Source organism: Thermobia domestica, chromosome 4, assembly GCF_964235325.1.
Source record: "Thermobia domestica chromosome 4, izTheDome1.hap1.1, whole genome shotgun sequence".
NCBI lineage: Eukaryota > Metazoa > Arthropoda > Insecta > Zygentoma > Lepismatidae > Thermobia > Thermobia domestica.
Window position 1 is genome coordinate 25,226,997 of NC_137457.1, and position 17,359 is coordinate 25,244,355.

A 17,359-nucleotide genomic window follows, 5' to 3' on the forward strand; every position below is an offset into this window, starting at 1 on the left:
ATAAGAGACAACAAGATGGTATGGGTGAGAGAGTATGTTCATGTGCAGTTTATGAATAAAAGAATCTATTGTAAATTCCAAATACTGATGTTGTACGTTAACCATACCATCTAGTAAGATCCGCGTACGCAAAGGCTCGTCACCGGGATGTTTAAACTCCCAAATTCATACGACGGTAAGTCAAAAATTATCCACAATTTTTACATAACTATCCTCCCATTGTTCGTACTGTCATCTGTCCTGTTTTGTTTTATTGTTACGTTGTTGTGGATATGCTATGAAAGTTTGAGGCCTAAGTTTAGCAGAAGGGGTCCAGCTCTTTCCTCTAAAAAATGTTACAATTTTAGTAATTTCTGTTCACATTCGGTTAGTTTAGGGTGGGTTAGGTTAGTTTAGGTTAGGTTAGGTTAGTTTAGGTTAGCTTAGTTTACTTTAGTTTATGTTATATTAGTGCAGGAGTCCCGCATAATTTTCCAAAAAATGATAGAATTTCGCTTATTTCTACTAATATTAGGTTAGTTCAGGTTAGCTTAGGTTAGTTTGTTAGGTTAGGTTAGATTTGGTTACGTTATGTTACGTCTAAGTACTTGCATCATTCATTTCTCCTGTAAATTTTGTGTTTTTTACGTGCTTTTGGACCCCTTGAACTAAACATACTCCAAGTTTGATCCTAATTCCTTCATTTGTCTTCCTTTTGTTGTAGATAGATCGTGGCGGCTTCATTACAAGTTTGCACCAAAGAGGAACAACTAACAGTAATCCGATTTTTGTGGTTGGAATGAGTAATAATTCAGGAACAATGACTAATTTCCAGACGATGTGCCACTTCATCAATACTTACTTGTCTTTGTAACAGAACCATATCACGTGCACGGTTAATGTTGTTATCATTTGTGACCGTAAATAGTCGTTCAGCTCCTTCACTCCAGCACGTAGCACTTGCGCGACCATTTTTGAATTTTTCAATTCATTCGTAGATATTCCTTTGCGGTAAGACACTGTGCCCGTATTCTGTCGAGTCTTTGATGGATTCCGACCCTCTGGTACACCTTCCGACCACAAGAAACTGGATCACTGCTCGTTGTTCCTCTTTGGTACAAACTTCTAATGGAGCGGAAAAACTTCTACATTCCGGATTGGATAGAGCCATGACTTATTTGCAACAAGAGGAAGATAAATGGATCAAACATTAGGATCAAACTGTCAAAGCATGAGCACAACAACACAACAATAAAATAAATGAGAACAGGTCCGTATGAACAATGTAACAAGAGTTATGTCAAAATTACAGATAATTTTTGAGTTATCCTCGTATAATTTCAAGTCTTTGAATATATATATCAAATATTTTCTTTGCATTTTATTTTCCTCAAAGAGCAGAGGTTAAAACGACGAAGCCATTTTTGCGTACGCAATGGGTAAGAGAAACTGATACTATAGTACGCGACAAAACATAACCAATTCTTTCCTCGAAGATCAGGATCTAAGGGTTTACTTGTCCCTACCATAAATCCTTCACTGTAACTAGATTTCGGCGTTGCCGCTCCAACTCAGGTAGAACTGTATAAAGCTCTCGGTATGGCTAACCCATTACGGTTATCATAGTAGCATCGTACAGCGTTTGTTCCGTCTGACATCTGTAGCTTTTACAGTGTGATTAAAGAACGTATATTTCGGTAGCTAGGCTTTGCAATCATGAAAGCGATTTTATTCTACTTTGTACAGCTTAAAACACACATTATTTTGATGTTTATTATGTCAGGAAGTATGTAAATGTTATCGAATAGGGCAAATCTTCTTTAAATTTTACTCCTGATCCAAGCCTTTGCATTATGGTTTTTCCATAAATGACGTAAAGGCAATGCTCTAAATAGAATAGGGGGAGTATGCGGGGTATACTTTCTTAGATCTTCCACTTCGGGCACTGCATAACGGAATAGCAACACAGTTTAAAAACCGAGATCTTGCTATCTTGAATATTTTCAATGCGTAGCTGATGCTTGTTGTATTGCGACATTGGATAGGCACTGCCCCTCATGGACCGTAGCTCCAGGGAGTGAGTTTAGTATATTTCCTAGCTAATTTTCTCACTATTTCAATAAGCATGTATTATTTTATTACTAACGTCCTAGCCACACTGGAATATCACTCCCCATGAAATCAGCGAAGTCAAACAGTCCTGGGTCTGGTCAGAGGAAAAATAGGTGTGACTATTCGTACTCACCAGACGGTGCTGGCGCTGCGGTGTCCACCCAGCGTCGTGAGGACAATTGGAAGCTACTTGAAAGAAAAAATTAGCGAACTGCAGTCCAGAAAGCAAGCATTAATGGCGAGGTAGCCGATCTGCTGACAACACATCACCCCACATGAATGAGTGCCATAAGTCCAGGCCTTCTAAAGGCTGTTGCGCCAGGAATTTAGTTATTATTAGTCCTATTATTATTGCTAATAATAATAATAATAATAATAATAATAATAATAATAATAATAATAATAATAATAATAATAATAATAATAATAATAGTAATAGGCTTAATAAAGATACCGCCTGTTTGTCTGCTCTGCTCGTAAGTACATTATTTCTAACTTTACGATATAGTTAGACAGGCCAATAATTGATGTTTCTTTCTAATGTGATTCGTCACGTTACTTGACGATAAAAACTGGACAAGCCACAAATTAGGATACTATACGCAGGATATTAATAACGATAGCTTTATTACTCAGATATTAATCTGCATACATTAATAAATATAAGGATCTAGATACTTAATAGAATGCTATTTAATCATTTCTTTTTTAAAGAAAAAAGTTTTAAATTGTCATTATAGACAGATGGCCTGTCAAATAATAATAATAATAATAATAATAATAATAATAATAATAATAATAATAATAATAATAATAATAATAATAATAATAATAATAATAATAATAATTTTCACAGGACATTGAAGAAAGTTATAGTGTCTTGCAAAATGTATTTGATGAAGACAAGGATCATGTTGTCATCGAGATAGATCAATCGTCCTCAGAAAGTGAGGATAACGAAAACCAGGACATGTTTTAAACTCTTGAAGTGTCAAGTTCCAATTGTTTATTTTATCTACTTATGTGAGAATTTTCAAAATAATATTCAATCAGGTCTGATATAGTGCTTTATGTGAGATTGATTCTAAGTTGCATGAAGGGCATAAACAAGAAATAATAATAATAATAATGCTATTTATAAAAGACTAACATTAGTGCATCACGCTAACTCCTAATAGTAAATCACGTTCATGCTCATTGCAATAATATAATGCAAAAATTTAGATTTGAGCAATTATATTTATGTATCTGCAAGTTCGTTGGTCGGCTAACTAAAAAGAAGTGTATGCAAACAATTAGAGCTCTTAAGATTGAATTTAACCTATAATCAGTGCTTGAACTTTTCAGGTAAATAGTATCCGCCCGATAGCCATTGCGTTTGGTTTATTCGATCCTTAGACCTGATAAACCCGTTTGACCCGTGTTTCGCCTGTTTGGACCGTTTGACCCGGTAGACTCGTTATGAGTTCCAACGTGATAATTAAAACAATTTGTGTTACGATAATAAAGTGAAACAACACGCTATTTACAATCATGACAAAGCTTGTTTTCATAAAAACGGGGTTATCAGGTTAACTCTATTCATACAGTTCAATCGGGCAAATCCGATTCATACGGGTAAAAATACAGTATCGGTCCAACGGGCGGTCCAGGATCGATTCTATTTTCCGAGCATTACCGAAAATGCACAGTAGCCCGTAATAATAGTAATCATATTATTATTATATTAATAGGAGAAAAAAATGTTGAATGATCTGTAAGTATTTTATTCGTATTTTAAATAGTTATTCTTGTTTTAATTATCTGCTTATTGCTTTGCAACACTCAGAAAGGAGAATAGTTTGATACTTCATAGTTTACCCTGGCGATGGGGAGAGCTGGTAAGCTTTTGTAATACCGGCAACATCCAACTGTTTGACAAACGGCACGTGGCCGCTAAAAACCATATGATAGTTTTACTGCTGAAAAGACTAGTTGGTTTAGCTTTGAAAACCACTGTACTATAGTATTGAAGGGGATTCCTCAACATAAACCATACCTCACGAGGCTGCATGATCCGAGGTTTCCTAGGATCATAACCTGGAGTCGCTACAAGATACCCCGGTGGCTGCCATGAGCAAAGAGGTTCCCCCTATGAGACATTATTTCCTTCACCCATGGCCATAAGGGAGATACATCAAATTTGTAGACACAAAGACTATTTTGTATTTTTATAACCAAATCGGTGAATAGGTAGATTCTCGGTTCATTATTGACTCTCCCTACAAAGAATATTGCAATATTCATAGAGGTTTTCAATACGACAATAAAAAGACGACTGTATACGATATGATTAATAAAAATATGACCCATAATTTTCATTTAGTCTTAAAATCTATATATTTTGTTCAACTATAATATGGTTTGAAAGTAAGACATTACAAAACCGAAAGATGAAATGGAACTGAGATTAAGCGGTTAAGTGCATACTTCCAAGTGTGTATTGTCCGAGTACATTGACAAAAATAAAGGAATTTTCATGGCACTAGAAAGTATGTTGTTCACTCTCAATAATTAACCGATAGTTTCAATCCTGCTAAAACAGACTATTTGTTTATTTACTTATGCACTGTATGTTTGTTGGGAATAAAATTGGTACGCAAAGGATGACTTACAGAATATTTGCACATGTCCACAGTATATACAGAATGTTAATTGCTGTTAGGATAGATTTTGTGCAAACAGTTTAGTTGGATTGCAATTAGGTTATAATGGTAGCCTTAGATCGAAATTTAGATCTATGATGGTATTCTGATGGTTAATTGGATTGCTATCAAGTTATGATGGCAGATCTAGATCCATGATGGTATTCTGATAGTTAGTTGGATTGCAATCAAGATATGACGGTAGCTCTAGATCTATGATGGTATTCTGATAGTTAGTTGGATTGCAATCAATTTATGATAGTAGATCTAGATCTATGATGGTATTCGGATGGTTAATTGGATTACAATCAATTTATGATGTAACCTAGATATAGATCTATGATGGTACTGTAATGGTCAATTGGATTGCTATCGAGTTATGATGACAGATCTAGATCTATGATGGTACTCTGAATGTCATTTGGATTGCAATCAAGTTATGATGGTAGATCTAGATCTATGATGGTATTTTGATAGTTAAATGGATTGCAATCAAGTTATGATGGAAGATCCAGATCTATGATGGTATTCTGATAGTCAGTTGGATTGCAATCAAGTTATGATGGTAGATCTAGATCTATGATGGTATTCTGATGATTATTTGGATTGCAATCACGTTATGATGGTAGATCTATGATGGTATTCTGATATTTATTTGGATTGCAATCAAGTTACGATGGTAGATCTAGATCTATGATGGTATTCTGAATGTTATATGGATTGCAATCAAGTTATGATAGTAGATCTAGATCTATGATGAAATTCTGATAGTTATTTGGATTGCAATCAAGTTATGATGGTAGATCTAGATCTATGATGGTATTCTGATAGTTATTTGTATTGCAATCAAGTTATGATGGTAGATCTAGATCTATAATGGTCTTCTGATAGTTGGATTGCAATCAAGTTATGATGGAAGATTTAGATATATGATGATATTCTGATAGTTATTTGGATTGCAATCAAGTTATGATGGTAGATCTAGATCTATGATGGTATTCTGATGATAAATTGGATTACAATCAAGTTATGATGTAACCTAGATATAGATCTATGATGGTATTGTAATGTTTAATTGGATTGCTATCGAGTTATGATGGTAGATCTAGATCTATGACGGTATTCTGATAGTTAGTTGGATTGCAATCAATTTATAATGGTAGATCTAGAGCTATGATGGTATTCTGATAGTTAGTTGGGTTGCAATCAAGTTATGATGGAAGATCTAGATCTATGATGGTATTGTGATAGTTATTTGGATTGCAATCAAGTTATGATGGAAGATCCAGATCTATGATGGTATTCTGATAGTTGGATTACAATCAAGTTATGATAAGAAATAGATCTAGATCTATGGAGGTATTCTGATAGTTAGTTGTACTGCAATCAAGTTGTGATGGTAGATCTAGATCTATGATGGTATTGTGATAGTTATTTGGATTACAATCAAGTTATGATGGTAGATCTAGGTCTATGATGGTATTTTGATAGTTAGTTGGATTGCAATCAAGTTATGATGGTAGATCTAGATCTATGATGGTATTGTGATAGTTATTTGGATTGCAATCAAGTTATGATGGAAGATCCAGATCTATGATGGTATTCTGATAGTTGGATTGCAATCAAGTTATGATGGTAGATCTAGATCTACGATGGTATTCCGATAGTTGGATTACAATCAAGTTATGATGAGAAATAGATCTAGATCTATGATGGTATTCTGATAGTTATTTGGATTGCAATCAAGTTATAATGGTAGATCTAGATCTAACATGGTATTCTGATGGTTAATTGGATTACAATCAATTTATGATGTAACCTAGGTATAGATCTGTGATGGTATTCTAATGCTTAATTGGATTGCTATCGAGTTATGATGGTAGATCTAAATCTATGATGGCATTCTGATAGTTGGATTGCAATCAAGTTATGATGGTGGATCTTTGATGGTATTCTGATAGTTATTTGGATTGCAATCAAGTTATGATGTTTGATCTAGATCTATGATGGTATTCTGAATGTTGTATGGATTGCAATCAAGTTATGATAGTAGATGTAGATCTATGATGGTATTCCGATAGTTAGTTGGATTGCAATCAAGTTATGATGGTAGATCTAGATCTATGATGGTATTCTGATAGTTGGATTACAATCAAGTTATGATAAGAAATAGATCTAGATCTATGGAGGTATTCTGATAGTTAGTTGTACTGCAATCAAGTTGTGATGGTAGATCTAGATCTATGATGGTATTGTGATAGTTATTTGGATTACAATCAAGTTATGATGGTAGATCTAGGTCTATGATGGTATTTTGATAGTTAGTTGGATTGCAATCAAGTTATGATGGTAGATCTAGATCTATGATGGTATTGTGATAGTTATTTGGATTGCAATCAAGTTATGATGGAAGATCCAGATCTATGATGGTATTCTGATAGTTGGATTGCAATCAAGTTATGATGGTAGATCTAGATCTACGATGGTATTCCGATAGTTGGATTACAATCAAGTTATGATGAGAAATAGATCTAGATCTATGATGGTATTCTGATAGTTATTTGGATTGCAATCAAGTTATAATGGTAGATCTAGATCTAACATGGTATTCTGATGGTTAATTGGATTACAATCAATTTATGATGTAACCTAGGTATAGATCTGTGATGGTATTCTAATGCTTAATTGGATTGCTATCGAGTTATGATGGTAGATCTAAATCTATGATGGCATTCTGATAGTTGGATTGCAATCAAGTTATGATGGTGGATCTTTGATGGTATTCTGATAGTTATTTGGATTGCAATCAAGTTATGATGTTTGATCTAGATCTATGATGGTATTCTGAATGTTGTATGGATTGCAATCAAGTTATGATAGTAGATGTAGATCTATGATGGTATTCCGATAGTTATTTGGATTGCAATCAATTTATAATGGTAGATCTAGAGCTATGATGGTATTCTGATAGTTAGTTGGATTGCAATCAAGTTATGGTGGTAGATCTAGATCTATGATGGTATTCTGATAGTTAGTTGGATTGCAATCAATTTATAATGGTAGATCTAGAGCTATGATGGTATTCTGATAGTTAGTTGGATTGCAATCAAGTTATGATGGAAGATCTAGATCTATGATGGTATTCTGATAGTTATTTGTATTGCAATCAAGTTATGATGGTAGATCTAGATGTATGATGGTATTCTGATAATTGGATTACAATCAAGTTATGATGAGAAATAGATCTAGATCTATGGTGGTATTCTGATAGTTAGTTGGATTGCAATCAAATTATGATGGTAGATATTATATATGTTATAATATATATATATATATATGTGTGTGTGTGTGTGACATCTGTAATAAATAAGAGATTTATTAATTTAATAAATCTACCGACAATAACTATGCACATATATATTGTCTGACATACACACACCCCACTAAGCCTTTCTGAACGTGTTTTAATGTTGTACTCACTCTTGTCCCCGTAGCTCTCTAAGGTTTATTTAGTTAATAATTTGGCTGGAGCCATGATCACAAGCATATGTTTATTTTTCCACTCATATTGAAAGCTTCCACTTTGCATTAATACATACAGGTTGCGAAAAGAAACCTACTTCAGTCTTGTGAAAACCACTAAAATTATCTGTTAAACCGGACATTTTTTTTTAAAGAAAATCTAGATATTAGCCTATCAAATAAGAAATGGATTGTTGCTGGTCCCGATTTCTCACATCAAGGTCAAATCGAAAGCCAAATATTTAAAATATCTGAATTCAAATTTCGAGCTTGTGCTTCTACTTCCCGCTAAAGCTGTGCTCACCACGACTTTTTTTCTCCAAATATCGATTCCGTGATGGGCACGGAAAGTCAACACTTAAAAATTACTTTACTGTTAGGTTGAAGATGAGTTGATTCACTATGGGCTACGTTATTCAAATAAAGTAAAACATTACACTGAAGTTTTTCAGACAACATTAATTGCGTGGACAGCAAACTGTACAGCGAAAAGATGGAAAAATGAAGGGTTAACTTTTAAAAAGCCCGCTCCAGTTGAAATACTTATACAGACACGGACAATGACACGGAGAACCAGGCGTATTAACAAATGCTGAAACAAATCTTAAATTATTCGCTTATTCACCTAAAAATCACCTTTATTAACATGTCTGCTCACTAGGAGCGTATCCCCTAGCGTATACGTTAACATATTCTTACGAGAGAATACCTATATCTCATATTTTGAGTACAGTTTCAAAAGTTCATTTCCGTAAACTGTAAAAGCAGTGATTACTGTAATGGTCAATTGGATTGCTATCGAGTTATGATGACAGATCTAGATCTATGATGGTACTCTGAATGTCATTTGGATTGCAATCAAATTATGATAGTAGATCTAGATCTATGATGGAATTCTGATAGTTATTTGGATTGCAATCTAGTTATGATGGTAGGTCTAGATCTATGATGGTATTCTGATAGTTATTTGGATTGCAATCAAGTTATGATGGTATATCTATATCTATGATGGTATTCTGATAGTTAGTTGGATTGCAATCAAGTTATGATGGCGGATCTAGATATATGATGATATTCTGATAGTTAGTTGGATTGCAATCAAGTTATGATTGTAGATCTAGATCTATGATTGTATTTTGATAGTTAGTTGGATTGCAATCAAGTTATGATGGTAGATCTAGATCTATGATGGTGTTCTGATGGTTAATTGGATTACAATCAAGTTATGATGTAACCTAGATATAGATCTATGATGGTATTGTAATGTTTAATTGGATTGCTATCGAGTTATGATGACAGATCTAGATCTATGATGGTACTCTGAATGTCATTTGGATTGCAATCAAGTTATGATGGTAGATCTAGATCTATGATGGTATTCTGATTGTTATTTGGATTGCAATCAATTTATGATGGTAGATCTAAATCTATGATGGTATTCTGATAGTTAGTTGGACTGCAATCAAGTTATGATGGAAGATCTAGATCTATGATGGTATTCTGATAGTTATTTGTATTGCAATCAAGTTATGATGGTAGATCTAGATCTATGATGGTATTCTGATAATTGGATTACAATCAAGTTATGATGAGAAATAGATCTAGATCTATGGTGGTATTCTGATAGTTATTGGTGGTTAGTGGTGGTTGGATTAGTGATAGTTAGTGATAGTTAGTGGTGGTTGGATTGCAATCAAATTATGATGGTAGATCTAGATCTATGATTGTATTCTGATGATTAATTGAATTGCAATCAGGGTATGATGGTAGATCTAGATCTGTGATGGTATTACGATGATTAACTGGATCGCAATCAAGTTATGATGGTAGACCTAGATCGAGATCTATGATGATAGTTTGATGGTTAATTGGATCGCAATCAAGTTATGATCGTAAATCTTGATCTACGATAGTATTATAGATCCATCGTAACTTGATTGCAATTCAACTAAACTGTTTGCTCAGAATCTATCCGAACCACGTCTATCATCTAGTATAAATAAAATAAAGAGTTTGTCTGTGTGTCTTTGTGTCCGCCTGTGTGTCTGTGTGCGGCCCCTGGATCAGACGAGAGTTACCAAATTTGGGTCACAGGCACCTGGTCCAGGAACCAGACCAAGACGAAGCGTTTTTTTTAATTTCGAACCAGAGAGGTCTCAAGGGGAGTTTACTGGGACATGTAAAAGTAATCCAACATGGCCAATATTAGCGTCAAAGCAATAGTTTTCGCGGTCGCTGAGATCAATGGTGGAACCTCTATTAGTGATGGCTTTAAAATTCAGCTACCATTGTATGCGGGCCGGGGTTCACCTGCCGGGATGCGGATTACCGAGACATGTAAAAATAATCCAAAATGACCTGTATTACTGTCAAATCCATAGTTTTCGCCGTCGCTGAGATGAATGGTGATATTCCCACAGGCGTTGACTTCCAAAGACAACCCCCATGCAAAGAATGGGTATTTCAGCTAGTTCAATATATAGACATATGCAAATATTCTATAACACATTGTGTGCGTACAAATTCCATACCCAAAAACGTTAAAATAGCATACTGTGTCTGTTTCATCTTTCTCTCCTGACGGTGGCACACATACGTCTAACGCTAAGACTTCACATACTTCTTGAAAATCGTTGAAATAATAAATAAATAAATAAATAAATAAATAAATACGTACTTTTGTTCCTGATTTGATGTCCGACTTCAGTTGGATTCGCCATAGCTTAAGAACTGTCGCAAGCTCTTCTCTGGCTTCGTCGAAAGAATTATCAATAGTCAGCGCCTCGTCAAGAAAGTTCACAGCTTGCCTGTACTCCTGTCAGACAATAAAGTCATTTACTATTAGTGATTTTAATAACATTTATCACACAAATCATGGTAAACAGTATGCACAATTAGAGAAGTGGAGAGAAGTATTCTAAAATAGCAAGTTTTGGAAGAAATTCACAAAGTCATGAAGAACTGAAGAGCAGAGGAAGAAATATATGAAGCAACTCAGTCCAAAAAATTAGTCCATATGCAGGAATACGACTTGTAAATAAAATAGTTGATCATTATTTGGAACATTTATGATTATCTAGAGAAAAATATATGTTTAAAGTATTAAATTTAATAACTAAATTGGTTCGTATATGAGTAGAAAACGAAGAATACATTTTTAAAGCCTAATAAACTCTATAAGAACTCGTCTCATGTATCATTATTCAGAAATATTGCGATCTTTGGCCGCAATATTATGATATATTTTATATATAAAATATGTCCAAACAGAAACGCGCGAAGCGACACTTTGTGCCTTTCCATAGATATATACTAAATTTATTTCATTTTATGTTTCAACGGCGAGCTATAGCATCGAAAACTTCAAGTTTATATTTAATATTTCCAATGTTTATGTTACTCAAACTGGGTGTGTGTAAGCGCGAACCAGCAAGAAAGGAGAAACTACTGAAATAAAATAAATGTGACATTATTTCTTTTCATGCCTTGACGACGAGCTACAGTGAGTAAAACTTGCTGCTTCGGACCATGGTTCATGTTAGCTCATGTGTAAATATGATACTGTTTCCAGTGTTTGATCCCAAGACTCATAGGTTCATAGATTAGTCATTTTTAGTTCAATGTTCCGACACTTCAAAGTTTATTTCTCTAATTCTCAGTAAATTTATACGTAAGTATATCTAGCTCGACACTTTGTGGCGTCATAATTTGTTTCTCATATTGTCACTAAACAGACAGATCAGCAATCTTCAATTCGATGACCTATTGCTCTACAATTTGCTTCACCCATTCTCAGTAAACTCATAAATCAGCAGATACTCTGTGTCATCATAATTTGCTTTTCCCATTCCCAGTAAATCTTTATTTTCAACTCAATGTTGTGTGCCGTCACAGTTTGCTTTCCTCATTCTCAGTAACATATAATATCAGTAGATATTCTGTGCTACCATAATTTGCTTCTCTTATTCTCAGTAAACGGACAGATTAATCGTCTCCAACTTGATACTCAGTGGCGTCAGAGTTTACTTCTCTTTCTCAGTAAATCCATACATCAATAGATGGTCTGTGGCTTCGGTATGAGCACATTACAATCATCCCTTAGAGCATTGGTTCTCAAAGTGGGGTCTGCGAACCCCTCGGGGTCCGTGAGACCAAGCCAGGGGGTCCGCGACGCCTAAAGAAACTCATATGTAGCTATGGGCAGTACGAGTACAAAACAATAACTATTCATGATATCCAGTGCTCAAGAATTTCATAGATTCTTCAGGTGAAAAACTCTCTACTGAAATGAATAAAACACTTGTAGGACACTTAAGAGCACTATCTGCAATTTTTCGAGAATATTTCCGTCCCACAACCTGGTAATGGTTGGATTGAAAACTCCTTTACTAATGTAGAAGTCCATTATATACAAGGCATGAATCTCTGTTAACACAGAACAACTACAGCTATTGGAATTATCCTGCGATACCTCATGAAAAAAAAAAAACGTTATCAAAGAAAATGAACTTTGTACCTTTTGGTTGCGTGTGCGTTGTATAAAGAGTTGTCTAAAATTGCATTGCAACATTTGATGCCTTTCCTTACCACATACTTATGTGAGCAGACTTTTCTGTTCTTTGCAGTATTAAAACCCCAAAGCGAAATCATCTTAATGTGAAATCTTGCCCAAGATTGATGGTTGAAAAACTTATTCCGGATTTCAATGCACTTATATATATATATATATATATATATATATATATATATATATATATATATATATATATAACAGAAAGAATTTCATTCCTCACACTAGTGACCCCACATTTGTAAACATTGCTTATCAAGTGGATTTCCTTCAGAAAGAAAGAAAAATAAAAGACATTGATTTTCAGTCTTGAAAGTTACCATATTTTCATCTGTAATTTCATTCACTAGGGAACAATCATGTATCTTTATAATAAATTACTTATTGCATTATTTTTCTTGAGCTTTTACTTGTCAGTGGTAATTCTAATTAGTGTACTTTTTAATACCATGTGGAATTTCAGATAGCATTGTAAGGGGGTCCGCAGATCACTTTCCGAATAAACAGGGGGTCCGCGTTGTCAGAAAGTTTGAGAATCACTGCCTTAGAATATAGGCAGATTCCTCCTACCATACTATTTTGCTTCCAAGTTGAATTACAGGACTACCTTACCGTTTCCGGAGTATACGAAAGCACGACATACCAAAACATGTTGCATAGTTTTCTTTCTTGTTGTGTTTATATAACTAACCTTTATCTCTCAAGGCCACAGAAAAATACAGATGTTTTCTGTTCAATGTTAAAAAAGGGAGAGAATTTATTTAGACTGAACATTTTGTATATTATTGAAGTATTTTAGAAATGGCAAAAACTTCCAGCGAATTTCCCTTTCTGGGTAGCATTCTAGCATTCCTCCATAGAGCATTTACTCTTTCCTGATGACTAGTGTGTTTGGACTTGATCACAGTAAATAAAATAAATAAAACATGGCCCTACAAACGTGAAAACTCATTTTATATTCTAAGTTCAAACCTATATTAGGACTTCGTCCTTGCTTTCCGTAACAATAGTTTCCTATAGTTATGAATCCTATTTCACTTTCAATTAGTAACGATCCATAAATACGACCTTACCTTCAGTCCAACAAAAACTTGTCCTTTGAGGTAAAATCCTTCAGGTTTCGATGGTTTCAATTCAATTACTTTATCAGCGTCTTTTCTCGCCCTGAAATGATATTTATAGAAATTGTTCAATTTTTATATCTTAGTTTGTAAGTAGATCTATTTTCATATAGCCACACTTTTGATGTGCGTAATCCCAGGTTTAATTTTACCTCGAAGGTACAAGGCAGTTGTGTTTTAAAATATATACAATAGAAATGCCACATTATGAGTAAAAAAAGGTCAGAAACAACTCTCATATAATTTAATTTTGGTTGTCCTTCTGTCCCTGAGAAAGCATACTATTGTTAAGGCAAAATATTAAGTAAGAATTTTCAAAATTGTCTGTATTATTATAAAACTACTTAAATTCATGGGTATAAAATTTATAATAGATAAATTTCCTTTAAGTTAGAGGAAGGATCAAAAGCTAAGATTACAAGGCCGATATTTTTGGACTTCTGTTTGTTATAGAGGAATAAGGAGTGTGCGATAATTTTACTACATGGAGCTGGCAATTATGCAGATTTTCAGTCATCCTCCAGTTCTAGGTAAACACAAATGGGGACACGTTTGGAAAATTGGCCGCGCTAAGAAGTCTGCTCAGTTATTCAGTTTCTGTGGGCTATAAGAGGAGTGGGTGTCAATGTTTGCTTGTTCCAGTTCGAGAAGGCCAACTTCTAATATAATCAGGATCCAACCTTGGGTCTCTTTTGGATTCTTCTTTAAAACATCATTCATTTACACAAATTAATAGATTATAGTAAGAAACTGGTAACAAGACAAATAACACCAATTCCACGGTCCTAGGATTCGGGCGTTATAACAAACTAGAGGCATTTGCCGTATACCCACCTTCGTTGATACGTCAGTTCAAAGATATGCTGCTCACTACCTGAAAAAGAATACAAGGGGGGACAGGCATGCGTAGTTAACACCAGACGAGTAGTGGGAGGTGAAAGTAAATGTTTGAACTTCTCTACTTATAGATACCTTACCTTGTGATGTACATTTTAAATTATTTACACATTAATTGTTGAGAAGAAAACATGACTTATTATACACACTAAATAATCATTATTTTTCACTTTCGAGAAAAATGACAAGCATCGTAGGCAAACTTTGTATTGAATTCACTCTTGTTATTCATATCACATATAACTTTAAAATAATATAATAATATTTCAAAAGATTGATAATACTTCACTAGGCCCTGTTAAAATGATTTCGGTACGATATCTTTTCGCGCACGATAATCACGGCGGAACACACGAAATAAAATTTCACTAGTCCACTTTTGATCAGTTGACTTCCATTGCTGGATAGCTATGAACTTAATTTTACATTATTTGATGTGCGATAAGGTTCTTCTATGAGTTCGTTACATTGGTGGAAGAAATATATAAAGATGAATTTGCTTAGCAGATAATGACGCTCTTTCTCTTACGTTGCGGATCATAAGACTCTCTCTTTTGAGAGTATTCATAGAACATTTTGCTAGTTCTCAAGGTATAAACACTCCCACTCTCACATGTCGAATGAATGATACTCTCTTGCGCTTCTTGCACATAGTTGCCAGTTAGCAGCGCAAGAACACACTGACAAACTAAAATATAGTTCGTAGAAAACATTAAGTTGTTGCTTTATTACACTGTTAATAATATATAATAGATGATTCATAAGTTAATAGAAATCACATTAAAAACACTGATCGTTTCAATAAGTCGTATGATTGACGATTATTGATAGATTTTACATTGTCACGTAAAAATCTGTCATCGTCATGAGAGTTTGGTCCATGGGCGGACAACACGAGTGTAGCTAAATTCCTCTTCCTAATATAGGCTGACGGGAGGAAGCAGGGCTGTCTGGAAAAGTAGGCACCTTTTGGGTGACAAATTCCTAAGCATTGTTCTCCTCCAAATGTTAACTGGTTGCATTTCATTTCTAAGAATTGACGTTGGAAATACGAAGATTGATTTAAAAATTCTTGTCAATCCATATCGTTATAGGGCGAAATATTTAACTGCGGCTGAAATTCACCGGCAGCTGGTAGAAGTTTTCAGAGAGTCTAATGTCTCGTCAGCATGTCGCAGAATGGTGTCGAAAGTGCGTTTGGTAGAGAAAACGACACCGATAAGAAGTGGCCGACCCGACATCATGGCATCAACAGACTTGAACACAGCTCCAAGTGACTTTCACCTGTTCCTGCACTTGAAGGAGCACCTAAGAGGGGCCGTCAGTTCGTTTCACGTGAGAAGGTGAAACACTTTCTGAAAACGTGGTTGAACACGCAAGGACAGGATTTTTACCAGGAGGAAATATTTAAACTCGTCCCATAGTGCGACAAGGGGACTACGTCGACAAATAACTTAATATTGTACTATCTGTTGGCTGTATTTGCTGTATAAAATAACATATGCACATTTAATTTTAGGCTTTGTAACTTTACTTTCTGACCACCCCACGTATATGGAGACACAATTGCAACATTTGTTTTCTTTACTCTCAGAAATGTTTCTAAGTGGTGTATTCAAGTACAGTTTTAAAAATAATACTTTTCCTCTTCAGCGTAAATCAACATATTATAGGAATTGAAATCTAAAAATGGAAAGAAGATTGATGCGAAGTCTCGATTGTATGAGCAATGCACCCTGACCTGCTATATTGGACATTTGGTAAGGATCTCTTGTTTCACCATATGGAAATCGCTCTTTGACTTCTCGTATTCTAAACACACGGTAGCAGCTCAGTGCTCTACGCAAGGGAAGATACGTAGTTATTACACTTTCCTTGAGGAAGATTTTATGGAAAAGTGAACAGTTAGCATGTATACGTATATCAGCGACTAGGGAAACAAAATGGTATGTCACACTTTTAAAATTTCGAATAAACTGGAAAGACCATTTACAAGCAATTCAGTGCCATGACACATACCAAAAGGCTTCCTGTGTCATCTGCAGACACATTTATAACTGCTTTTGTACTAGGCTCATTATAATTTATACCGACTCATTATGATATAAAGTAAGCACATGGTAAGCGACAATGTGTATTAATAACTATGTTGTAAACCAAGTACTGATAAACCAAAAAAAAAATGTATGTTAACTCACACTGTTCTATGCTAAAATCGGGATTGGTTACATTATGTAAAAGTATGGTAACTAAGTTAGAAACTAAACACCTGCAAGGCTGCATTGCATACTAACTCATTATGTTGTAAACAAAGCACCTAGTAGAAGATAATGTATGCTAGCTCGCATTGTTATAAATTAAACACCTGGTAGGCAAAACTGTGCTAGCACACTAGATTGTAAACTAAACACTGGTAAGCTATACTGTACAGTAGCTCACTATGCAGTAAACTAAACACCTGATAGGTGTTATGT

The 17,359-nt window shown here is 34.6% G+C and overlaps 1 protein-coding gene across 2 annotated transcripts in view; it reads right to left on the bottom strand.

Annotated features, from left to right (window-relative positions):
- LOC145683779 (uncharacterized) overlaps positions 1-17,359 on the bottom strand; it is a 118,118-nt gene that overhangs the window by 18,706 nt on the left and 82,053 nt on the right. For both annotated transcript variants that reach the window (XM_081755359.1, XM_081755358.1), the window contains 2 exons: positions 13,941-14,031; positions 10,975-11,112 (listed from right to left, as the gene is read on the bottom strand). In XM_081755359.1, the coding sequence (XP_081611485.1) occupies positions 10,975-11,112; positions 13,941-14,031 (229 nt within the window). The remainder of the gene's footprint in view (positions 1-10,974; positions 11,113-13,940; positions 14,032-17,359) is intronic.